Source organism: Onychostruthus taczanowskii, unplaced genomic scaffold (genome assembly GCF_017590055.1).
Source record: "Onychostruthus taczanowskii isolate IOZ18803 unplaced genomic scaffold, ASM1759005v1 scaffold210, whole genome shotgun sequence".
Lineage (NCBI taxonomy): Eukaryota > Metazoa > Chordata > Aves > Passeriformes > Passeridae > Onychostruthus > Onychostruthus taczanowskii.
This window is the reverse complement of record NW_024499352.1, coordinates 132,557-157,975: the sequence shown is the minus strand read 5'-3', so window position 1 is coordinate 157,975 and position 25,419 is coordinate 132,557. Positions and strand designations below refer to the sequence as shown.

General features: G+C 44.7%; 1 protein-coding gene across 2 annotated transcripts in view; it reads left to right on the top strand.

Annotated features, from left to right (window-relative positions):
- Positions 1-15,548: 15,548 nt before the first annotated feature.
- LOC121335929 (ubiquinol-cytochrome-c reductase complex assembly factor 1) overlaps positions 15,549-25,419 on the top strand; it is a 46,664-nt gene continuing 36,793 nt past the window's right edge. For both annotated transcript variants that reach the window (XR_005952670.1, XM_041404513.1), the window contains exons 1-3: positions 15,549-15,599; positions 19,742-19,846; positions 21,183-21,287. Coding sequence is in view for 1 of the 2 variants with exons in the window: in XM_041404513.1 (XP_041260447.1) it covers positions 15,576-15,599; positions 19,742-19,846; positions 21,183-21,287 (234 nt within the window). In the remaining variant the exon portion in view is untranslated. The remainder of the gene's footprint in view (positions 15,600-19,741; positions 19,847-21,182; positions 21,288-25,419) is intronic.

Genomic DNA, 25,419 nt, shown 5'->3' with positions numbered 1-25,419 from the left:
ATTCCTGTTCTGTTCACACTGCAGAGCTGGTGATCAGCCTGAGAGTCCTGGTGAGGCTGGTCATAACAGAAAGTTTCTAAAACCTAATAGGTATAAACCTCTCTGAGGTTCTTTCTTGCTGTCCTTGTATGAGTTTTTCAATGCATGAATAAAGCAAGATAAAGGCTCAGGTAAATGGTATTTAAATTGATTATATATCAGCATCTAAATGGAAAAATATGCCAAGGTTTTGCAATCATCTCAAAGCAAACAGTATGATCTGAGAAAAAATTAAAAGAAATACTGTCAAACTAAAGTCTAACAAAGGGTGCCAAACACCCTTTGGCAATCATTCAAAAGCCTACATTCTGCTTAGTGGGAGTTATACCTAGAAAGGAAAATAAAAAACCAAACCACCAGTAGGTCTGTAATATCAGTTTAAACAAATTTGTAACTACAGACAGTAAAATGCTGGAATCATAAAGGATTATTACTTCAAAAATGGCTTTGGCCAAAACAGAAGCAATTTAAGCCCAAGTGTCCAGGTTAGGAGGTGACATGACATTCAGTTTGTTTGGCTGGTCTCTCAAATGTGATGACATCCAGAAGGGAGAGCCCTGGTCTGTTTGGTTCAGCTAAAAGTGAAGAATTTATAATCGTGAGCATAGGAATAAGGTGGGTTTTTTTTGACTTCTAGGTCTAAATTTGGCTTATATAATTAGTTATAAAACCAGTATTGAGATGTCCAGAGTGCATTTACATTGTGAAATTGTCCAATAAGTCTGGAAATTGCAGTTCTACACTATTTTATTCTGGAATGCTCTACTGACTTTGCCCATGATGCATGTGTACTAGCCTATAGGTGCTTTATTGGTAAATTGCTGGAGGCATTGGAATCCCCAGTACAAACTTCTGTCTTCTCACAAATTGTTGCCAATCTTGTCAAGATCTTGCATGGCAATCTGTGTGTGGACAGAAATAGGCATTGAAACTTCCCAAGGTACATGAATGGCATGGATGAGCACAAGAGAAAGACCCAGGCAGGGTTCACTCAATCTTCATTCCCCTCCAAACCTAGGGGTTTAGGAATAAGGCACTCAGCACAGAAACTGGAGAGAAACAGGGAACCTGACATTGGCCAGGGAAGTGGTGGAGTCACCATCCCTGGAAGTTCAGCAAACAAGCAGATATGGCATTTGCTGATGTGGTTTAGTGGAAGTCTTTTCCCACCTGAGGGATTCTGTGATTCTATGACTGCAGGAGTTTGGCACTACTTTCTTTAGCCAGGTCATTATATAATGTGCAAAGATAGACACCCTAAATTATTGTTACGGCCTTCTTCCCGTGGGTGAGTTGGTGTGAGCAACTGGATGGCAGAAACCTGAGCTGTAAAGCAATACAGGTTAAAAGTTTAGCTTTCCACCTTTATGATGGCAGGTTTCACTCTCTCACTGAGAATGCCTCATTTGTATTTACTTTTTAGGGTCATTATCTGTCCCATGAGAGTCTTTGTGAGGGTCCAAATTTCAAATAAACAGTACACTATAAGACAGGTATGTGTGGATAATTTTTGTTGTATTTGGCTAAAATATGGGTACTAAGCTCAATAGGTAAACATAAAAGTATGCCATTGAAAACAATGCATTCCCATTAGTGTTTGAATATGTGCCTAAACTCCGTGTACACTTTTACATGGTTATGTCATTTCCTCTGTAAAATGGGCTTGTTTATACAGCAGCCATATGAAAGATGCAGGAACCCGCTATGTGGGCTATTTGAAGCTTTCTTTAAGAAACATAAAAACCCCTTGACCCTTGTATAATAAAAGGTGTTAAAAGATACTGCTTTTATAACATCTTAGCCAAGACTAATAAGAATGTACAAAGCAAACAATATTTTTTTTTACTCCGTAGTCCTGGTCAATCGTGTTATTTTATGGATTTACTATTGCTGTTGGGTAGTAAAATGATATTTAAAAATAAAATTGCAGGAGATTTCATTGCTTCTCAACAAATCCAATAAACAATAATCTTAACATTTTTTGAAAAACAGTAAATACAGAGCAGTAAATGCACTTTGCTGAGTACTCAGAATAGCCCATTTATTCTGTCATTCCAAGTTCACCGATGTCCCTGTTTGCCTGGTTGTTTTTTTTCAGAACTAGTTTCAACTTTCTGCAGTGATTTGGCCAGCTGAAGTAATGCAAATGGATTCAGTTTCCCCTGATGTCATTTTGAAGGGCACAGCTGTCAAGAAAAAATGACTTAGTCAACAATAACAGTGATTAATTGGCTGACCCTCTGCTAGGGGACAGAAAATGTTCTTTTCACTGCTTTTTTCTCTTAGAATCTATTTGATATAATATCTTAAGCCATAATTTGCCATCCAGGAATCGAGGCTGAGCAGCCTCTGCCTATCATACTGCCAGAGAAATGCCATTAAACTAATTAAATTGAACAAAAATGAAGATATTACTTCTGCACATCCAGTTTCCATCTGTCTGTTTTTACACAATGCCATTGATTGTGGCATAAAGTCAGAAATAAGGCTTTAACTGATAAAACCAGAGACATTTCAGTTTGCTCATGCAAATGCCTTCAAAACATTAATCTTTCTCCAGAAATTTTAGAAGACAAACATAACTTGGGTCCTCCCCATGCTGAGAGAAGGGGATGGATACCTTCCCCACAGCTCTCTTTTCTGCAAAGGTGAAACAAGGCTCATAAACTTCAGATGGCAAAGATTAACTCATAGGGTTGGTGATCAGGTTACAGGAACCCAGCTAGGGAGGACTTAAGGGCTAAAGGCAGTGAGGGGAGAAGCAGGAGGAGGTGCTCTAAGGGAATGTGGCTGTGGGAGAAGACCTGGGGACAAGTGGCTCTCGGGGGGAAGCAGAGAGGCAGCCCCCCCAGCAGTGGCTGAGAGTGGGTGAAAGACTGAATAATAAGGTGGGGCAAACACAGGAGGAACTGCAGAGTGGATGCACCTCCAAGTGTACAGGAGCTGGGTGGGTGGCAGTGCTGCTGGGGGAATTGACACAGGTGACAAACGCCAGGACAAGAAGATGCAGACTCAAGGTGCACCAGGGGAGGTTCAGGTTGGCCACCAGGAAGAATTTCTTCACAGAAAGAATTGTCAAGCATTGGCAGGGGCTGCCCAGGGAGGTGGTGGAGTGACCATCCCTGCAGCTGTTGAAGAAACAACGTCATGTGATACACAGTGCTATGGTTTAGCTCACAAGGTAGGGATCAGTCAAAGGTTGGACTTAATGATCTCAGAGGTCTTTTCCAACCTAAATGATTCAGTGATTCTCTCTATGTGCCTACCAGGTAAAAAAAATCCCTTATTCTGAGGGCTTGGTGAAAGTAATTATTTCTTAGCACTTGCCTGTCCTTCTCATGCTAGTGGCTTCCAGGGCTTTCCTGAGAGCTCCAGGCCAGAAGGTGCTGAAGGCTTAGAGCAAGAGCGAGCTGCTGGATCATGGATTCACACAATTGTTAAGGTTGTGGAAAGACCTCCAAGATCATGGAGTCCAACCCTTAACCCAACATTGCCAGGTTTACCACTAAGCCATGTCCCCAGGTGCCACATCCACACATTTTGGAACACCTCCAGGGATGGTGAATCCACCACTGCCATGGGCAGCCTGTTCAATGACTGACCACCCCTTCCATGAAAAAACTTCCCCCCCCACTCCCCCCAGGTCCTTTTCTCCAGGCTGAACCCACCCAGCTTCTTGTCATCACACCTGTGCTCCAGACCCTTCCCCAGCTCCATTGCCCTTCTCTGGATATGCTCCAGCTCCTCAATGTCTTGTCATGGGGGACCCAGAACTAGTCCCAGAATTCGAGGTGAAGCCTCACCAGTGCCCAGCACTGGAGGATGATCCCTGCCCTGGTCCTGCTGGCCACACCTTTGCTGGTACAATACTTCAGAAGCTCAGCAGAGGCAAATAACTTCAGACAGTGGCATTGAACAGACAGAAACAGCAGTAGCTTTTCCACAGCACTAACTGTGGCCATGTGTGTTGTGGTGGGAGTTCAGACTCACAGGGGTTAGAAACCTGAGTCTGGAGAATGAGGGACTTTCATTCATGAGACCTTCTGTGTGGATCACAGATGTCATAGCTGGGCCTCAGGCACAAGCAGTCTGTCTTCTCCTAGGCACGTGCAGCCTGGGATTAAAGGTCGCTCTGGACTTTACAAAGTGCTTAACTTTGGCATTTTTTGCTCTTCTCAGCAGCCCTTGGCTCCAGCAGCTGATTCAGAGCACTAAAGTAAGCAGCTTTCCCAACAGCATGAGGGAAGAGCCAGGCTCTGGAAGAACAAGCTGAAGTGTCTGTGCAGGCAGGAGCTGGTGAGTGACACCAGGCACAGTGTCCCAAACGAGCCTCCTGGCTGGGGACAGGTACTGGTGTTTGGGTCCCTCTGTCCTGTTGGGATTCAGCTGCAGACATGAGAGGATCATACTGTGCAGGAGAAAATGGGAGTGGAGCGGCTCCTAATAAACACAAGAGTCCCTGGGTTTGTTGGGAGTTTTTTTAATTGCCAAGGTGATGAGAGCTTGGACCCAGTTCCTTTTCCTTGCTGCACTTCTGCCTGCCTGGAGGCACCAGGAGGGGAACTCCCCATATCTCCCACTGCTACTCGGAAAGTCACATTCCCGCCTGTGCCCCACAAGCATGAAGCTGGACAGATTGCAAAGCAGGGCTGAGACAGACACCTAGCCCTGTACACCCCCTGGGGAATAGCTGATATGACCTCAAGGAAGGACTTAAAGTACATGCTTCCACATTTAGCTGATTATTTTACTTCCTGTGTTGTTAGGTAAACAGCTGGTTACAGACAGCCTGGTGGTTCAGGAACATTGTGAGAACAGCTACTGGATTAAGTCAAGAGACAGGCAAGAAGCACTGAGTATAAGGAAGGACAGAGGAGAGAAAGAAAGGACTTGAGCAACTGGCAGGAGCATAATAATATTTGATCAGTAAGCTCCAGAAAATATAAGATGGAATCTAACAGTGGCACAGAAACTTTGAACACAAATTGATTCTTTGGAATCCTAGAAAAATGACCTGCTCTTTATCTCAAAACACAGTGGGACTATCTGTCTCTCAAAACATTATATTTTTTGTAAGAGAAAAAGCCATAAGGAATAATTCACTTCTTGCAACAGTAATGAAATATTCCCCATGCCAGTAAGATAAGAAAGTGATGAGGAGCATGTGCTGGCATTGTCAGAGTTTTAAAACATTTTACCTGCACCAGTAAGCCTACTGATTTTTAATAAATCTTGGGATTTTGGGGAAATTCCAGACGTTTGGGAGTCTCAAGAGAAAAGGAACTTAATTCAGTACTTTAAAGGGTGACTATTCTGAACTGGCAATCATAATCAAATTATGGGGCTGTTGATACTGACTGAATCTAAAAATGTTGTTGAAGAATGGCCATTTAATTTGCAGGTGATAAGGGTAGGAAGAACAATGAGGATCATTTGGCCTGATGAGCTCTGCTTACTCCAGGTAAAAAATTTTACTTCTGAGTCACTGAAGTGTCAGCTCAAGTTTTAGAGCAATCAGGGAAGCAAATACAACTTCAGGAATGACTGAGGGGGAAATAGAGAATAAATGAGAAGACAATATGCAGCCATTGCACACAACTCTGAAACACTTTGGGATCCAAAAGAGTTGGAGAAGGGCAGTAAGAAAGACAGGAAGTATGGAACAGCTTCTGTGACAGAAGTAATGAGACGTGAGATTCTGGGGCAAGTGAAAGGTGTCTGGGACAAGAAGGAAAAGTGGTGAGAACTAAGAATGTGTACTGGGAGCAAGTTTTCTCCCAAACAAGAACCACAGTACACCAAATGATAGTGGCTCAGGACAGGCTTGAAGCAAGCAGAAAGACACTGATTCCTTCAGGGTAGCCCAGCTGCAGAAGTCCTGAGCACAACCTGGTTGGGATGCTACATTTTGTATACATTAAAAAAAAAAAAAAAAAAAAAAAAAAAAAAAATCCATGAAAAGCTGCTGACCATGAGTCCATGGGACTTTCTGAGCCCCTGGCAGCTGGAAAGCTGGAAGTTCAAAAGCTCTGCCAAGAAAACCTTGCTGCACATTTGTCCTGTCTTTATTTTCTTTGTAGGGATCTGCTGTTCCCTATAGCAGATGAACTCCATGGGATCCATGGTCTAACTTGGCAAAACCAATGTTCTTCCACATGAAGCCCAAAACTCAGAGTAAACTGGTACAATGGGACATCATGGCTCAAACCAGCGGGACTCACCAAGGGTTAGCCACTGTCCAGTTAGAGGAGCATGGCTGTCTGATTGGTGTCTTTTTTCCCATGTATTTTTTTAAAGACCCTATATTTAGAGTTCCGTGGAATTAAATGACGTTATGTAATAGCTGGGTATTACATATTTGGAAAGAGAGATCCAGGATTGATTTAAAGACCGAAAGTTTTAAAAAGGTCACCACATTCAGCTCTAAGCTAATTCTAGGAATATTAGCACTTCATTTTTTAATAAGCAGCTATTTCTACTTACTGTCCAGTTTCCACTTTGAATTACTGAATTGGCTTCTTTGTCTGCTGTATGAAAAAACTTACTCCCATTGGTATTGTTTTACCTGTGCAGCTTGTGATGAATGTTTTTCTCTTATTTTCTGTGGAAGAGGTCGATAGACTTTGTTCTTCTTTTGCTATGCACCTTCATTATCAGATTTTTTTCTTCTTGGGTTTTTTCCTTTAGGCTCTCACTTCTCCAAATACTTTTAGTATGTAAACACCAGAACTCATTTATGTTGCAGTAACAGTCTCATCAACACCACAGAGGCACTAAAACTTTCTACTTTTACTGGATTTTGACCTTTACAGTCTGGGGATCAGCTTTCCTCTCAGTTCCAGCATCACATTAGGAGTTCAGAATCAGCTTTCTATTATGACCAACCCTACTTTTCCATAATCACTGGTTTCTAATGTAAAGCTTTCCATTTAATAAGTTCTTTCCTCAGAGTTGAAAATCCTTGTTTACAGCTGAGTTAAAAAACAGTTCACTGCCACTAAAAAGTCTCTGCTTGACATGATTTATGTAATTCCTATTATTCATTATTAAGTAAAAGTTGCTTTGCTTTTTAGGGTGAGGTGTTGGGACATGTGAAGGTGGGACCTCATGAGCCCTGTCAGTGCCAGGCTCCAGAGCAGAGCTCAAGGTCCCAGGCTGAAGGATTTGCCACTATCCCATGCCTCCAGGAGGAGGGAGCTCCTCAAGAAGTCATAGAAGAAGGATGCAGGCAGCAATCTGTACTTCTGGAATGGTGAGGTGCTGGGCTTCAAGAGCTGGGCAGGGGACTGACAAACCCACTACTGCTCACACATATTTGCTAAAACCTTTTGTCCCAGACATTCTCCACACAAACCAAGGATGTGAAAATCAAGATGTACTCTCTTTGGCATGGATTTAAATTTGGCTTGAAAGCTGTTCTGGACCAGATGCCTGGTTCCTACACATTTTGTTCTGCTGTCAGCTCTGGGAAGCACATGCTCTCAGATCGCTGGAGGAGGTTTGCACCTCTTCTTGTGAGTCCATAGGGCACCTCTGTAACCTGCTGGTAACCTGCTTGTAGCCACTTATTCCTGGCAGAGGCACACGCCATGCCGGAGTTCTCACCAATGCCATGCTCCCCCAGCACAGTGCCAGCTGTCTTGAGGAGGTTTAAATTCTGGACACTGTTTTTATTTTCCCCAGTGGTGCCAGTGCAGCCAGTACAGACACCCCAGAGCAGCATTTGCTCCCCTGGCCCAGGAGGAGCTGTTCAGGCACCCCAAGGTCTCCTGGGCTGCTCTGGCTCACCAGCTTCCAAGAAGCTGTAGGAGTGCACTGCTGGACACAGCCCCTCTAATGAATCTGGGCCTTTTCCTTGTTTTTCTGGGATACGGGCAGTACACTGGCACTGCACGAGCCATCCTGTAACTCAGTCCCTCAAGATACTTTGGAGCAGCAGGAGCCTCTCCTTGCCATTGCATGCCCTATTCACAGCATGGGGCTCTTGTTGGGAGCCATGTGAAGGGAGGGAAGAAGGAATGACTGCTGGAAGGTGGTGGGGTGAGGGATGATGGGGACATTTCTCAGTTAGAATTGCTCAGTCTTTGCTAGGAAGGACTGACAGCCTCTGGTAGATTATCCCGGATAGCAAGACCTTGCCCCATATTATATGGTTTTCATCACAAACATAAAAGTACTTGGTATAAAACAGAAGGTCAGGAAGGTTTAAGACATGGTATATGAGAAAACATTTTCCAGATTTCAGCTTCCTCCAAGGTAATATGCAAGTGTAATTAAAACAGAACCTGGAAATATAGAGTACAGTACCCTATTGAAAGCGTGTTGTATGAGCTGAACTCCCTTCATTGATAGTTTTCCAAAACACACAGCTGCAATAATCTTTATCCAGGAGAAGGGAATAAATTAAGTCTGAACACCTCTGCATATAGTACAGTACAGTGTATAGCCCTGCACCCCATATAACCTCGGAGAGGTAATGGAAAGCTGAAGGAGGCGCAAGTGGAAAACCTCTCTGACCAGCAAACACTTTCTTCTTCTGAAAGCAGACAGATGGGAAGAAAAGCTCATGAAACAGAGGCAGCTTAAATACTGGGATGTCTCATTTCTGCTCAAGTCGTTGAGGCTCTGCAATGGCAGGGTGCCAAAGCACACTCCAGATTTGACAGGTGGGGAGGGGAACATTCTGGGCTTGCCCAGCAAACAGGGAGTATTGATGGCCAGCTAACGTGAACAAATAGGAGTTTATCATATTTAACAGTAGCAGCAGCCACTAGGATATAAAAGCCTGGAAAAAGTAACTACGTCCTATTTCTACTCCTCTTGAACAATTCAGCCATGGACTTCAGGTTGTGCTTGCCAGGCTTCACCAAACTCAGTGAGGTGCAGCAATGAGCAGCCTGTTCTGCTTCACGTCTGCTTTTCTTCCTGCAGCACTGGTGCAGAAGAGGGGTAACTCCCTTCTGGAGACCAGAGCAAGGACTGCTTTGCACCTCTAGCCAAGGAATTCCAGATCAGGGAATTGATCTCCATACTTGCCAAACCTTTTAAGGTCCAGAGTGAATTGTAAGCATTGTATTTTTATTGAAAAATACACCTTAATTTTGTATTTTTAAATAGCATTTTTCCTGAGAAATGGCAATAGAAAAAAGTATGCACACTGACACCCTAAACTGAGTCTTATGGGAAAGACGTATCACCTTTATGTTGCTAAAATATAACTTTCTTCCATTAAAAGTCCTTTTTCAGCTTGTAACATATTCCTAAGGGTGGACTCGGCCTCAAAGCATTCAGATTCACTCCATATGAAAAGGAGAAAAATTTTGCAAGAGCGAAGTATGACAAATTTGTTTACGAACTACCAGTTCAAGCTCAGAAATGCCCTTTTCCTTCAGCAACAGCCAGAGACAGGAATCCAGTGAACCTGGGTTTCCCCTGCGGTCAGATGGCCCCTCACCACTCTGCTGGAACTCGGAGTTCTGCTAAGACCAGAGCAGACACATCCAGGAAAGCTCTGGAAGAAGTCAATCCACATGTACCAGTGCTCCAAGGTATACGTTATCACTGATCTGCACTTCCAGTCCTGAAGGAGTGCATGAGACAGGATGCAGTGCCAGGTCCACACTGGCTCTGGTGGTACGTACAGAACAACCCTTTCAGAACCTGGAGCTCTGGGAAGGCACTCACGTAGCTGTGGAGGCCAGCTGGCACTTCTGCACTATTGGCACAGAACCAGAATTAATAAGACCTGCTGGACTTGAACTGAGTTTTTTTCTAAAGGGTTTCTCTTTATCATGATCTCCAGAGTGTCCTGGCATACCCATATGGATTATTCTCCTCCTTGTTAGCTAGAATGTCCCAGCCCTGCTTGTCCCAGGCAACGTGGACAGATCCTCTTTCCTCACATGACCATGCGATTCCTTTGACTTTACTTCTGCAGAAGCAGGAGCAGCTGGTAAAGAAGGAAAATTAATACAATTTAAAATCTTTACTTAGACAGAAATTTGAGAATGAGCAGAGGAAAGATTGAAGTTGAAAGATTTGTACTTCTGCCCTGGTCTAAAGTTTTTTGTTTGTTTTTCAGAAGGAGGGAGCTCCCCCCAGCAAATGTTGGGCTAACAATTACCTTATCAAGTTGATTTTGATTCTTCATGTGTCCAAGAAGAGAAAAATACAAGATGCTCTTACAGGACTTTATTTCAAGATGGTCAGTTAACCTGAATATTTAACATTTTAAAATATAAAAGCACAGGCCTGCATAAAAATGTTCTGTGTGAAAACAGGAAGAGCATGTGCTATGTGCTATTCAAAAGAAAATTATGTGCTGATGGGGAATGATGAGGACAGGAAGATAAAATATTTAAATGTCTTTGTTTAAAAGTTATTTATCATTCCTTGCTAATGTGGAGAAAAAGGAAAAAGAGTTGTAGTAATGACCACTGAACCAACCTGGGAGAGATTAAAGAGAAGACAGGATTGAAGCCAAATCAGGAGGCCCATTAAATATGATGTATTAATAAATGAATTAGTGTTATAAATAATAAGAAATTTATTTTATATTCATTATATACATTAAACATCATCATATCCTTTCTGATCCTTCTTTCTTGTTCAGCCACATGAACACCTGAGGCCATTGTTGATGTTTCGCAACATGTTTCAGAAAATACATGTTTCAGAAAACACATGGCAACAAGTTTCTCAGCCTCTTTAGTGGCCTCAGGTGACAATCTCCCAGGAAGAGAGGATCTTCCACGTGGAAGATTCATTACCTCAGATGTAAGACCTACACAGCTGTGGAGCTGCCCACTGAGCAGAGCTGAGTGGAGGAGCTTGAGGACAGCAAAAACCTATGTAAAGGGGAATAAATTGCCTGTGCTCTGGCTGAGGGAATCCCTTCAGAACTGAAACTAAAATCGAAACTCAGGTCCACAGCCAACTCTTCTGGGTTCATGTCCCATCAAAGGCTGTGCTGTTCTTTTCCCTCAGGGAGCTGTGTTCAGACAGACTGACAGGGCAAGGGCTTGGTGTTCCATGGAGCAGTGACAGGCAGAGGAATCTTGGGTGGGACAGTAACTTTCTCCAACTGAAGTGTGCCAGAATCTTTTTGTGCACCATTAGGTAGGACTAACACAAAGCCAGGTAAGTGTCAATATTTATCAGGCACAGCTCTGAGTTGGAAAGTGTCCACTGTAGTAGACAGACCATGTCACATCACTGAGAGACACTGCTGGTGGCAAGAGCCTTTTCTCTGCATGACTACACACTTTAGAGCCTCTTGAGCATCATCATTTTTAATGGCTGTAACTCATTAATGGCAAAGAGGGTTCAGAAAAGTGTAATCACTCCTCTCCATCGCCTTCCCACAAAAAATTTGCTGTTAACAATGGCATTTAATATTGGTTTGAGTGTAATGCAAGAAGGGCAGCTAAGCAAATATAAAACAACAAAACCAGCTTCAACCTTCCTGCCTGGAATTCACTGCTAGTACAAAACCAAAATGAAATGTAGCATTTCCCCAACAGAGATCCCACAGTCCCCTGCATTGTTCAACATCCTACCTCGTGTCAGAACAACTTGTTCACTAAACAGCTTGTCAGACACAGTTAAACCCCTTTCAGCAGATAGCTGTGGGGAGTCAGAACATCTCAAGAAAGACCAGCTGCAAGCACAGGGATCTGGGATGCCTGTGGATAAGAAGTCCAGACAGGTGATTCTATTGGCCCCCTGAGGCCTGATATTTAAGAACATATGAACGATTTCTAAGGACTACTGTGAAGTTTCAGGGCTATTAAAACAGCTGCTACTGCCCACTTGAGAAGCTGACATCCCAGTTAACGTGCTGGGAAAGAGAGGAGGAGAATGTTATAGTTCCCTAAGCCCTCTGAGCCAGCGCTGCCGCCGGCTGCGCAGCCTCGCTCCCTGCCCCAGCTGCTGCTGCTCACATCTGCACCAGTACTGGCGTTTGTGAGGTGCTGTGGATGTGATCCAGATTCAGCCTAACCTGGCAAAACAAGCCAGCTCACTTCACCCCGTTGGACCACTGCTCAGGCTCACTCTGTGGCCTCATGAAAGCTGGTGCCAGCAGCAGCCAGGAGCAGGGAACACGCAACAGGGACAAGAAGGATGGTTCTTTGTCGGAACACAGGATATCCCTCTGGGTGCCCTGGATGGTTCAAAACCTGGCAGGGGAGTTGGAGATCCTGGCATGCAGCCTAAGACCCCTGCAGCTTTGAGTTCGACCCATGGAACAAATTACCACCTTTGTATGAAGAATTAAAGGTCACAAAAGTTTAGATAGCATAATAGTAGTAGTTATAGGGCGAAAAGAGACATTTTGAGGATTTTTCTGTGGGTGTCGAGGAGGCAAGATGGAGGGATTTGGGCATTGTCCTGTTCTTCTTCCTTCTTCTTCCTAGCCTCCTCCATCTTCTTGGTGATGGGGCACTCTTGGATTGGTGTAAAGTAGAAAGTGACTGTCTAACATAGGTGATAGGTATTGGAACATAACTGTAAATATCGAATATGTAGTTTATAGTATAGAAGACAACTCCGGCCCTGTGGGAGGGCAGTATGCCTCAGACTGACCTGCTGAACAGACCTCAGCAGGTCAGACAGAAAATGTTTTAGATAAGAAATAATAAACAACCTTGAGAACACGAGTCAAAGACTTCTGACTCCTTCTTCGACAGCTGGGCTGGGGAAAAGAGACTTTTAATACATCTCAGAGTCATCTTGACCAGAGGAGATCCCGAGAGTTCTTGGCAGGGAATATGCAGCAGGGACAGGTGGGATGGCTCCTGGCAGCAAGCTGCTGGCTCTGGGGGACTCCGGGTGAGGGACTCTGCCATGTTTTCCTGGTGACACGAGTGCAGGGTCACACTGATGCTTGAGGCAGCCAGGATGGCCTCACGAACTTCAGCCACAGGAAGTACCACTGCTTCCATGCTGCCCTCCCTGCTGCCCCGGGGCAGAGCCACTGTCCCCCAGGACATGGCTGACAGCAGCAGGCAGGCATAGATCTGCCAGCCTCTGCCCCTTCCAAACCAAACCCCAGCACAGACCTGGAGCCTTCCATGCTGTTGCAAACATGTGGAATATGTCAAGATTATCTTAAGTCTGGATGTTCTTTAATATGTCTTTGCATACTTCCAAGCCTAATGATCAATAAAGGAGACCCCATCAGTGGAACAGGGAGCAGGCGCATCTCCTACCCATGGACATCCCGTAACTAACAAGCTTTAAGGACATAGTAAATCAAGATGTTGATCTATGTCTATGTCTACATTGCTAACCTGGCAAAACACTCAAGGTCCATAGGTGAACTATGTTCATTGTAATACCTACATCATGCCTACAGGTCAAAAAGGTTCCTGGGTTGTGTAGCTGTATGGAAATTACTAACCGATCCTAACAGAGGGGCTGTACTTGGGAAGTTACTAACTCTGAATTTCCATGTCTAAAAAGTGCAGTACAAATTCTGCTAGGGCATGCTGGATTTGTTGAATATCACCAAGATTGCAGGCTTGCACAACTCTGAAATAAATAATCTTGCTGACCTTTATTTCCATTGGGCAGATGATCATATGCAGCACCAAGAACAGGACTAGGTGCTTCCTTTCTCAAGGAAAGGTGGTGTCATTTACATGCAGATCCCAGTTTGGCATCAGGAAGTCAGCTCCAAGGTTTAACACATCCAGGGATTGCTACAACACAACAGGTTCCAAGAAAGAAAGGTCTTGCTGGCCTTTGCCTCCTGGTGGGCAGCCCATCATCTGCACCTGGAACACTGGGGCTACTTGCTCTCCTTCCCATGGAAAAGCACAGTCATTTCCATTCAGGGGTCCATCACCAAAATTTATAGTACCACCTCCAATACTGAATACAGCCAGAGATTGCTCACACACAAAAAGTGTTGAGACAGAAAAGTCTTGCTGGCCTTTACCACCACTAGGCAGATGATCACCTGCAGCACCAACAGGAGGAACAGGTGTTTCCCTTCCCAAGGAAAGGTGCTTTGATTCACTTTCTGGACCGGACCTCTGCAATTTGGTTGCAAAATTTGCTCCAAAACTGAATTGATCCAGGGATTGCTCCTACACAAGATGTGAGAGGTCAGAAAGCTGTTGCTAGGCTTTACTGTTGAGAAATAAATCTGGTCCAGATAACTCAGCCTGGAAACTGCAGATTGAAATTCGGATTGAGCTCTGGGTGGGAGCCATGACCTGCCACTCTCTGGTTAACAAAGGGCACAAAGACAGGTCCAGGTGATGACAGTGAGAAACAGCAGGAGCCAGGGAAGTGGATGGACACGGAGAGAGTGACAGGAGCCAAAGACTCAGGAAGAGCTGAGACTGCTGTGCTCGGACTGTTGTTAGGAATGTAATTAGTAATTCGTAGAAATAAACGCTGTACAAAATATTAAGTGTATGAAATAAACTGTGGAAGGGGGGAGAAGAATCCCTTTTTCCTTCAGGTTGGGAATTCTTGGCCAGATGACCTACAGCAGATGGATATCACGGCATTTGCATCCAAAGAGGACTCCAGCTGCACCAAGGATGAGCATTCAACAGCACCTACGCCCAAAGAAAGACGCCAGGTGCTGATGGCCCAGACGAGATTCCTATCTGAGAGGGGGGCCAGGATCATCATCACCTTGAATCCGAATGCCAGATTCCGGGAACCAGGGAAGTGCATCCTTCTATTCTCAGACGAAGGCTTTGTGCAGCCCAAGCCAGAGAAAGAAACCAAGATGAATATGAAGAACTCCAAAAGAAACAAAGACTTTCTGCCGCGGGCGAAATAAACTGTATAAGAACTGCTACCTCGAAGCAGTTGGTGTGGACAGGGAGGTCAAGGCACCAGTGAGGGGGTGCTTTCCTCTCGTTCACCCGTATCATCGACCGGGGGTGATACGCTGTCCGTTTTTGGTGGTGGCTATCGGAGTGTTATTACGGTCGCGAAATAAATTTTATTTTTCATATTTTTATTAAAATTGGCTGACTCGCAATTTTCATTTATAACACTGTGAAGGTGTAACAGCCCAGGGATTCAAGGTCCCTCCCTGGAGGCACCGGCTCGAGCTGTATCTCTGTTCCTGCGCTGCAAATAAATTGTTTTGTGTAACGAGACACGTGAGACTCTGCTGTGGGAAACCTGGTCTGACTGTGTGAGAGTGGGGAATGCAGGGACACCCTTCGGCTCATTTGAGCCCCCCACTGTGGAGGGGCTTTGCTTCCAGCAGTGAAAGTGCCTGACCTTTGTCAGTGTGACTGCCAGGGCGTTACAGAATGGGAAACTACCTTAACATTTACCTCCCATGGGTAGCTTATAACCTGCGCTTTAAGTACGAGGGAAAGCTGCTCTCCTTCACACGGAAACACAATTACATGACTACTCTCTCCAGCGTGCCCTTGTAGGCTTGTTGCACGCCGGGTCAGGCTCCCGACCCGGTGGGCCGCCCGCCTCACGCCGCCACCCGCCCGGCGCTTCCCACGGAAGGGGCCGGGCCGCGCCGGCGGAAGCGGCGCCGGGGACTCATGGCGGCTCTGGCGCGTGCTCTGGTGAGTGAAGGGAGGAGGGAGGGGAGGAAGGAGGGGGGAGAGCTCTGGCGCTGAGGGGGCGAGCGGCGTGTGGAGCCGGGGTTGTCCCCGCGCCGCCGCTGTGGCGGCCTCCCCCCGCAGCCCGAGGGGTGTCAGCGGGGGCTGCTCCCGCTTCCCGCCCTGTGGCCTCGCCCGCGATGTCTGGCGAAGCAGCGGGGCGAGCTTTTCCCGCGGAGTTTGTGTTTGCAGAAGGGTTTGTGAGGGGTTGGAGCTTGTTTAGGGAAGGGAACGGAGCTGGGGAAGGGGCGAGAACATCAGGAGTGGCTGAGGGAGCTGGGCGATATCAGCCTGGAGAAAAGGAGGCTCAGGGGACACCTTCTGGTTCTGCAGAAACTCCCTGACAGGAGGGAGCAGATAGGAGGGGTTCGGGCTCTGGTCCCAGGGAACAAGGATGAGAGGAAACAGCTTCAAATAATCCCAGAGGAGGTTCAGCTTGGACATCAGGAGGAATTTATTCACTGAAAAGGTGGTCAGGCATTGAAAGGGGCTGCCCAGGCAGGTGGTGGAGTCACCATCCCTGGAGGTGTTTGAGGGACTCTGTGCCATGGTCTAGTTGACGTGATGGTGTTGCAGTCATAGTTTGAACTCGATGATCTCAGAGGTCTTTTCCAACTTAATTGATCCTGTGATTCTTTTGTGTAAGGGTTTGGGCTCCTGCCGGGAACTGGAGACACATGCCCGCCAGTGGGACTCCTGCTGGGCTCAGTGTGTGCCCTAAGGGGTGGGCATTGCCCTTATGGGACCTTTCCCTCTCCCTCTGGAGCTGTTTGAAAGCAAGGGTAGTGTAAACATTCCAATTCTTGTGTTTTTGCTCAAGCATGGCACCACCACAGGGCAGTGGTGGAGATACCATCCCTGGAAATGTTCAAACACTATGTGGATATGGCACTTGGTGACATGGTTTATTAATGGTTGGACTTGATCACCTTAGAGGGCTTTTCCAGCCCTCTAGAACCCCTAGTGGTTCTATGATTCAGATTGAAAGTGTTTGGGTTCCTGTGAAAGTGTCGGTTTACAATGACTCCACTCCTTTCTTCTTCCCCATTCATCTGTGTGCGTTTTTTCTTTCTATTAGCCTTTGAAGCATCTGTGGCAGAGTTCCTCTTTTTAGGATATTGTCTAGAAAACAGAATTTTGTACCTGGGTATGATCTTGTATCACCACACAGACTGGCCAGCGCTGCTAAGTGGGGACACATGTCCCATAAACACGAAAGGCCTTTAGTACGGGGGCAAATATCCAGTTATGAAATTAGTCCCCCAGGTACTCCAAGCTGGTGGCTCAGGGTGTGGTTTCCCCAATCACGCTGAGTCCTGCCCTTTCAAAACTCAGGATGAGAGCAGCCAAGCACAAACCTGCCAAGAGCAGCTCAAATGCAGTGACCTTGAGTTCCTGCTTTCTCCTCCCACCCCTGCCCTTTCCCTGTCCTTTGTCCTTGCTCTGTTGCCTGCCTTTTTCTTGGCCCCCGTGATCCAAGTGCTGGAGCAGCAGAACAGTGACAACAGGTTGTGCAGTTTGAAAGCGTTGAAGAGGCAATGGTCAGCAGGCAGGGAGGGGGGAGCCAGGCAGGAAGGGAGCAGGGAGAACAGTAGGGAAGCAGTGAGGCATCAGGAGGGCTCAGCTGTCTGTGGAGCCGCACCCCCAGGGCAGGGTTTGCAATGAAAACTGCTTCTGAAGGGAAAGAATTTGCCTCCTGGGCTTACCTGTCCCTGGGCAGCTCCTCAGCCAGCTGCTGCTGGCATTCATGTGGCAAAGTAAGCTGATATGATTTTTCAGCCTGACCAGAAAGGTTTCTCTTTAGAGAGGAGATGATGATGCTGGTTTTGTGATCTGAAGTATGCTCAGCTTCAGCTCAAGAGCTGCTCATCCCTGGCGTTTCTCAGCACGTGTTTCTGCATTAGAGTTTAGTGGTTTCCTGATTGTATGAAAACTAGTCTTAAAACTTTCTGTATTTCTTCCTTCTACTGGAAATAAGGAAAATTTGTTTTTTGTCTGACTTTGAGCTCCTGGTGTATGATCCAGCCCTGACATTTCAGCTCTGCTCCTTAATACTGGCATTATGATAAATCTGGCTTTTGCCCAAGATACCTTGATAAATAGCTTGTCTGCTACCTAAGACTTTCCGAAAGGTTGCCAAGAGGATTTAGAAGACTAGTGATGTTCTTTCATCTCTGTCTTGACAAGGCAGCTGTCTGCAGACTATTCCTGAGTAATCCTGTTCAGTTTAGGCTTGGTACATTTTCTTTCAGCCCAGGGGAGAAGCCAAAGAAGCACTTGTAATTTGAAAGGAAGACTGTGTTCGGCAGAGTGATGCTGGCTTAGAGGAAATTCCTTAGCTCCTCATATTCCCTGCTATCTCCTGATGTCTGTTTTCTTTATTAGTGGATTGTTTATCACATCAGCTTTTAAGTGTGCTTGTGCTTACTTTTTTTGTTTTCATGTGTCTCTGTCCAGTTTTGTTGCGTTTGTGCTTTTCAGCAGTTCCAAACCTCAGTATGTTCAAGCTCTAAGCCATATTCCAACCTGGGCATATTAATGAGAAAAAGCCTCAAAAATGTTTTGTCAGATCCTTGGAATCTTGTTGTAATTGTTCACAAAAAAAAAAGGTTACTTCTTTCTCACTGAAGCGTTTATTAAACTGTTTGGGCCAGAACACTAGATTATCTCAAAAAGTAGTTATTGGGACTCAGCTGAAATGGGTTTTGGATAGAAATGTATCATTTTCATCATTTCACTTCCTGACGGTGATGTTAGATGCAAAGATCAGAAGCCTGAGTAGTCTTGCTGCAGTAGAAATGGGAAGGTGTAGTAGCAGTGAACACTAACCATGTTTGCCATGGGGCAGCATCTCTCCCTTTGCAGTGTTTAAAATGCCAAATCAGTTCCCTTAATGGATTCAAAGTGCAGCTCTGGAGTTGAGGGACAGCCTGCAAGGCCAATGGCCACGCCTGAGGGACAGCGGTGACTGTGCAGGTCACAGGAGTGGGACAGGAACTCAAGGTGGTTTATGTTGGTTCCTCTTGTCTCTGGGCAGATCTGCTGCTCTTGTGGCTGTCCTTTCACTGAGCACCCCAGGGACAGTCTGACTGCCTACCCACCAGATGTTAATACAAATTTATAAGATCTCCCTGAAGTCTTCGTTTCTCAAAACTAATTCTCTGCTCATACATTGGATGCTTCAGTTTCTTAATCGTCTTTGTGCCCAACCAAAAATGAAGCTATTTTTATTAGAAAATGGCATCTCTATACGTTATTTCCAGTGTTAACGTAGTGCATGTATGAAGGAGGCAAATATTGTACTAACTTGAATATTGCAGAAGGTGAAAGGTGCAAAGAAGGTGCAGGCAAAAAAAGCTCCACCTCTTCTTTGTATTGCTGACATTTTCATGGAAGAAAATAATGATCTTCACTGAAATTTATTGGGACAATATGTGCTTTTGGAATAAGAAAATTCTTAGCTGTGCCTGAGTAAAGTAAGAGAAAGATGCATAAAAGTTGAGTTGGATGAGGGCTTTTTAGAGCTTACTCAGTCAATTGAAGAATGCTTCTTAAGCATTTGAATTTATTGTATAGACAGAGGAGTTGTGGTGTGGTTTTATGATGTAGACAGCCCACCATTTCCTTCCATTCATCTGTTTCTGCCATCAGACTTGGGTTGGATACTTGTACTGGAAGGCAAAATATTTTCATAATCAAAATTTATACTCTTGTCAAGCACAAGTTGGGAGTTGAATCTGAGGATTGTTGGAATCATGGAATATCCTGAGCTGGAAGGGACCCACAAGGATCATTGAGTGTAATGCCCAACCCTGCACAGACACCTCAACAATCCCACCCTGTTCCTGAGAGCATTGTCCAAATGCTCCTGGAGCTCTGGCAGCCTTGGGCCGTGCCTGTTCCCTGGGGAGCCTGGGCAGTGCCAGCACCCTGTGGGGGAAGAACCTTTCCCTGATACCCAACCTAAACTCTTCCCCCTGCTCCCCTGGCACAGCTCCATGTTGTTTTTGTCGTATGAATGAATAAATCCTGTGAGAGCAGAGGGATAGTTACACTATTTCTCCACATCTGTGTCCTTTTCTTCATTGCTCATCTCCTCGTTGCAGAGCTGCCAGGCTGGAGTGACCCAGTGGACTGCAGGGTGCCATGGATTGCTGCAGACCACTGCAGTCACTGGCCTCTGTGGGCGGATGCTGTGCAGTGTTTTCCAGGTAAGACATCACAGCTTGTTAAAGTGTCTGAAAAATTGAATGATCTTAAATTACCAAGAAAAAGTAAGGATTTTTCAATAAAGAGGCTTCCAAAAGTGATGTCTTCGCTGTGTATTGTGGAAATACCAAGGCAGCTCTAGAGAGCTCTGCTGCTGCAAGAGTGAGCTCCCACTCTTGTTACATGTCCAGGTGTGTCTTTTAATAGATCCAAATTATCTGTCATGAGAAGATTAAATGCAGAAGTCCAAATGGAGGTGTTACTTTTCCAAATGAGCTATTACAAGCCAGCCATGTTTGCATGCTGTTTCCAGCATTTTATTTTAGAGAACACTTTATTTTCTAGAACATCTCCACTGTACAGTGGTCTTGGACTTCCTAGTACTGGTGGATGTTTACCTTGCACAGCACATTTAATATTGTTCCAGTGGAAGCTTTGCAGTTTGGTTCACTGTTGTGGGACAACCAGCATAGTTCCAGTGTGTGTCTGTCCAGAGTAAATCAACTAGAGCATCAGGTAATAGCAGTTAATGATAAAGGGGTGAAAAATGTGTAGAAAATGGGAATAGGTGCTAACCCTACTATTAAAGCACCAGTTCGCACCAGTAGCACGTGATGTTGGGACTAGAGGTGGAAATGAGCGGTTGTGAAATTATTAATGAAGTTGGGCTTACTCTACAGTCAGTACACATCTGGGGATGACTGCTCTGAACAGCATGTTTACTCTGTCTGAATTAATTGATAAATAAGGTACTGCTAAGTTGGCTGTGCTGGGAGACTGTGGAAGTGTTCTATTCAGTGTGCAGCTTCTTTCCTGAGGAGCCCACTTGCTCCTGCTTGAGAGTTTTTTTTTTGCTGTGCACTAGATCTGTGATTGAAGTCGTAGGGGCTGTAGTGGTAGCTTTTACACTGCAATTTATGTTTTCTCAAGTCTTGGCCACAAAGACAACTGAACAGGCTATAAAGTTGTAGATAAAAATAGCTGTTTGTCTGTGAAGTCAGAAAAAGCAATTATTCTTTATTAAGAGACAAACCCCATAATTAGAAGTAGGGTTAGGGTCAAAACAGAGAGGCTGTGGCTTTTGAGTACAGTGTTCTACCAGTCCATTCCATCAGTACATTTATGGGACATTGGAAAAATGTGGTGTGGAGCATTAAGCATAGACAGCCATTTGTTTTTGTAACAGTTGTTATAATAAATTTGTGCTATTTGTGATGCAGAGTTTTTTGGGATTAGCCAGAATTAATTGACTTGAGAGCAAACTACAGGTGGTTGATGTAAAGTTAAGTCAGTGGTCTCTGGTTAATTCCTTTTTTTTTCTTTTATCGTTTCTACTAGAGACACAAGGCTGGCACCTTCCAACTCTCTAAATTCTGTGGTGGATTGATTCAAGCCAATGGAGCCATCACACAGCAAAACAGATCCTTTTACAATACGAGTAAGGTGAGAAGAGTTGGAAAGTTTTGTTGTTGGAGGACACATGTGCTGGAGATTCTACAGAGACAGGAGGCAAAATACTTCTCAGAAAACATAGGAGAGGGTTCAACCTTTCTCTAAGATAATTTGGTGTAATGTGAACAATGGGTCTGGTAATTGGAGAAGGAGTTCTGTTCCTTTCCCAAAAATGAAGCGCTGGCATAGGAAGGTGCAGTTACAGTGGGTTATCAGGGTGAAGGTTCATTGACAAGGCTGAGGGCTTCCTTCCAATCAGAAAAGAAATTAAGTCAAGGTGTCACATGTTAGAAGTGACAAGATGTTCCTTATTCTTTAGTTTGGGAATAATGTGTGGTGACAGATTTGCTATCTTCTAAACACTGAAAATTGTAATGCAATCTACTAATTGTAGTTAATTGTTGTGTAATAATTTACTGTTCACCTGTACTGTTTTGTTAATCGGTGGTCTATGTGTCTTGTACATGTATTGTCTTTTGTCTTGGAGTAGAAGTTTTCTGAGGCCTGAATCAACTCCATAGGATCATTTCACCACTTAAACTAAGGGTGTTAGCATCTCTCAACTAATAAATATCCTCATATCTTGTTAATCCAGTGTGAAGAAATTGGCAAAATGGAACACATGCATGAGAGGTGGGATGACAGAAGGAAAATGAGTTAGGGACTGATGGGTAAAACTTCCATGAAAACAATAATCCCAGTTTGCTATCTAGCTAATAGTGCATTTTGCTGGTGTGGAGTTAGAGGTACATACTAAGAAGGATTTTAAATTGGTTATTTTGACATAGATAGAAAAAATGAAGTAAAACCAGAAGTGTACAAGGGAAGAGCCCCTGCCTGGTCTTTGCATTCAGTTTTCAGCTAGGGGTTTTTCCTTCTTTTACTCAATTTTTCAGTGTTTTTCAGCTGTTAAGATAAACCAAACGCTTTGCAGACAGGGACTGAAGCATGTACAAAGGGTTTGCACAATTTATCATGGCTGGAGCTAAAGTTGTTATCCAGACTCCCAAAGATGGTGCATGCCCCTAATCCCCATTCCTGCCTGCACTGCTCTGAGCCCTGCTCGGGCACCACTTAACAGAGCAGATCTGGGAGAGCAATGGGTGACAAGACAGTACCTCAGACAAACCAGGACTGCCGTGAAGATCTTCAAGGCAGGACTCAAGATTTGTTTTTGCTGTATTGAAAAAGGCAAGGGGAGGGGTACAAGGGCTGAAAGATGGATGGGGAAACTTCCCAGTTAAAATAGCCATGGTGTAAGAAGCCAGGCAGGATTTATGACCAGAAAGGAAGCCGTTTACAACACTGTAGGTTTGAGTTGTTTTTTGCACTGCAACTTCATTATTTTGAATAGAGAAGTACTTACTCATCTTTGAAATGTGAACTTGACTATGCAGTCCTGGTGGGAAAGTGGTTTGGAATTAATGGTGAGCTCCAGATGTTTCCGTTTATGTTTGGTGTCAAAATTAAAATGATTGTTTGCTTTAAACACTGCCTTTCAGGTATTGAGCTGGAAAGGCAGCCTGAGGTAGGCTTATGTCCCTTGCACAGTGTCTTCATGAGCTTGTTTTGAGTGAGTTATAAAATACATTTTTAAAGTTTTTTCTCTGTCTCTCTCTCTGTGTTGTGGTTTTAGCCCAGCTAGCAACTAAGCACCACACAGTTTCCCCTCTCCTCACCCCAGTGTTTCCTAGATCTGATTTTACAGATGCTTATAGGATTGTTTAATTGCATTTATTTGGCTGCAGTCATGGCCTTGATAAGATGAGCTTCAGGCCTCTATCCGTAGGTTGTACCAAGCACTCTCTGCTTAAATCCCTTCACCATCTTTTGAGCTAGTCCAGGCTGCCTTGCAGAATGAAGCAAGAAACATGGCATTTCCTAGAAAAACCTGCTTGTTGGTTAGCCATTGTTTTAGTGATGAGCTAAATTGAGGTGAGATGAATTGAGATAATTTTGGTTTTTAATTTTCTCTGCATAGTTAAAAACTTGTACAGAGGGAGACTTCATATGCATTTATAGATAAGAGGCATGTAGTGAAGTTCTGCCTGGGTTCTCTAGAGGTTCAGTGTGATTTCAATTCCTGTGGAAGAGATGAATGTTGACTTAGTGAACGTGGCAGTGCTTATTGGACACAAGCTCTGCCTTGAGCAGTTCCTATCATTGCCTGGCTGGATGGGGATTATGAAGTTGTGATGGAAATTTAGGAGCCATTTGTAGTGTAGCAGGGAATATTGCACTGCATAATCCTGACTAGAAGATACTAAAAACTGGTTTAAATACCCACATACGTGTCAGGGGAATCACTGGCTCCATCATGTGTGGCAGAGGGTGGGATGTGCCTCTGCAGACATTGGTAAGAAGGGATGTGGTGAACAGGTTTAATGACCAGCATTCAGAGGAGGAGCTGAGTATCACAGGAGGTCCTGGGCAGTGTTATACTGTCTGGGACGTTGACAGATATTAAAATGGTGCTGGGTGTGTTTCTCCCCTGAACACTGGGCATGGCAGGATTCAAGGCACTGACAGCCGTCCATGGACAGTGCACAAGTGCACAGTGTTTTATTTCAAATGCTCAGGCTTGTGTGTGGTTATACACAGGGATGGATTCTGTCTCAGAGCTATAATTTTGTCATCTTTACAGTTAGTTTTTAGTTAATTATAGCAACTTGTGCAGAGTATGGATCTGTATTTTAATCTGTATCTTAATATGCATTTACTTAACCATTCATGCCATTTCAAAAACTACTATATTAGTGCTAGGAAGTCTGTGGAGAATGATGAGAAAGGGGAAGAGCTTTCAATATGAGAATAGCCTGTTTTAGGACCTTTCTAAACTAAGGAATGTATGTATGATACTGGCCTATAAAAGGTACTGAAAAGTGGGATAGGAAATAGTTGTTTGCAGGTTCTTATGGGAAAATTGGAGGCATCCAAGGATCATAGAATACTTTGGGTTGGAAGGGACTTTTAAAGGTCATCTAGTCCAAATTACAAGGCTGGATTTTAAAAAGGCACAAGGGATTTTTTTTTAAACATAATTAAACTGTGAAACCCAACATACTACGACTTAGTGAGGTTGAATAGTTTCAAACGCCAGGATGCTGAAGGTGTAGCCAGTTTGAGCTGACAAAAAAGTGAGTAGATACATTTTCTTGTGCAGGAGTGTCTGTCAGAAGCTGGGCAGGTACATCCCTTAGAAGGCTGGGTGTGTGTGTGTGCTGTATTTCTCTGCTTTTGTGTCATCCCCAAGAGTCTGCTCCTGATCCTTGCTGGAGCTGGCATCCTGGTCTCATTACTTTCACACGTTACAATGGCTCTCAGCTCTATTTCCTCAAATCATGTATAGGAGGTTCCTGTGAAATAGATGGGCTAAAAGTAATTTGTTAATAGCAAAAAGTCTATACTGCATAGTTAATTCATGGAAATTACTTGCTGGAGTACCAGTGGTGATTACAGCTGGCTGATGGCTGCTGCTGGGGTGCTTAGAGGCAGAATGCCATTAAGTTCTCTTACCAGTTCTGCTGCTTTGGGCCGGGGGAGAGTAAATTTTCTTCCTAGTAGCTGGTATGGGCTGTGGTTTGGATTTGTGGTGGACATAGCCCTGATATCCTAGGCATGTTTTAGTTACTGAGCAGGGCCAACAAAAGGCTGAGGCCTTTCCTGCTCCTCTCCCTACCAGTGGAGTAGCTGGGGGTGCACAAGGAATTGTGGGGTCACAGCAGGGACAGTGGGGACAGCTGATCCCAACTGACCCCAGGGACAGTCCAGACCATCCAGCATCATTCTCACATATAAAGCTTGGAATGAAGGAGGAAGTGGGGGACACTGGTGTGATGTTGCTCTGATGGAGCCCAGCTGTCCTGGGGATGGCTTAGCACCTGCCTGCCCTGGGGAAATGGGGGATGAATTCCTCCTTTGGCTTTGCTTGTGTCTCTGGCTTTTGTTTTACTGCCATTAGCTCAATTTTCTCACTTTTACCCTCTGAATTTTCTCCCCTGTCCCCACCTGTCCACTGGGCTAAAGCCACAGCATCAGCCCAGGGGTGTTTTAAGGTGTGTAGTGAGTCTGGAAGAGAACATTTATCTTCATGTTTGCAGACACTGCAAATTATTGCTAAGTA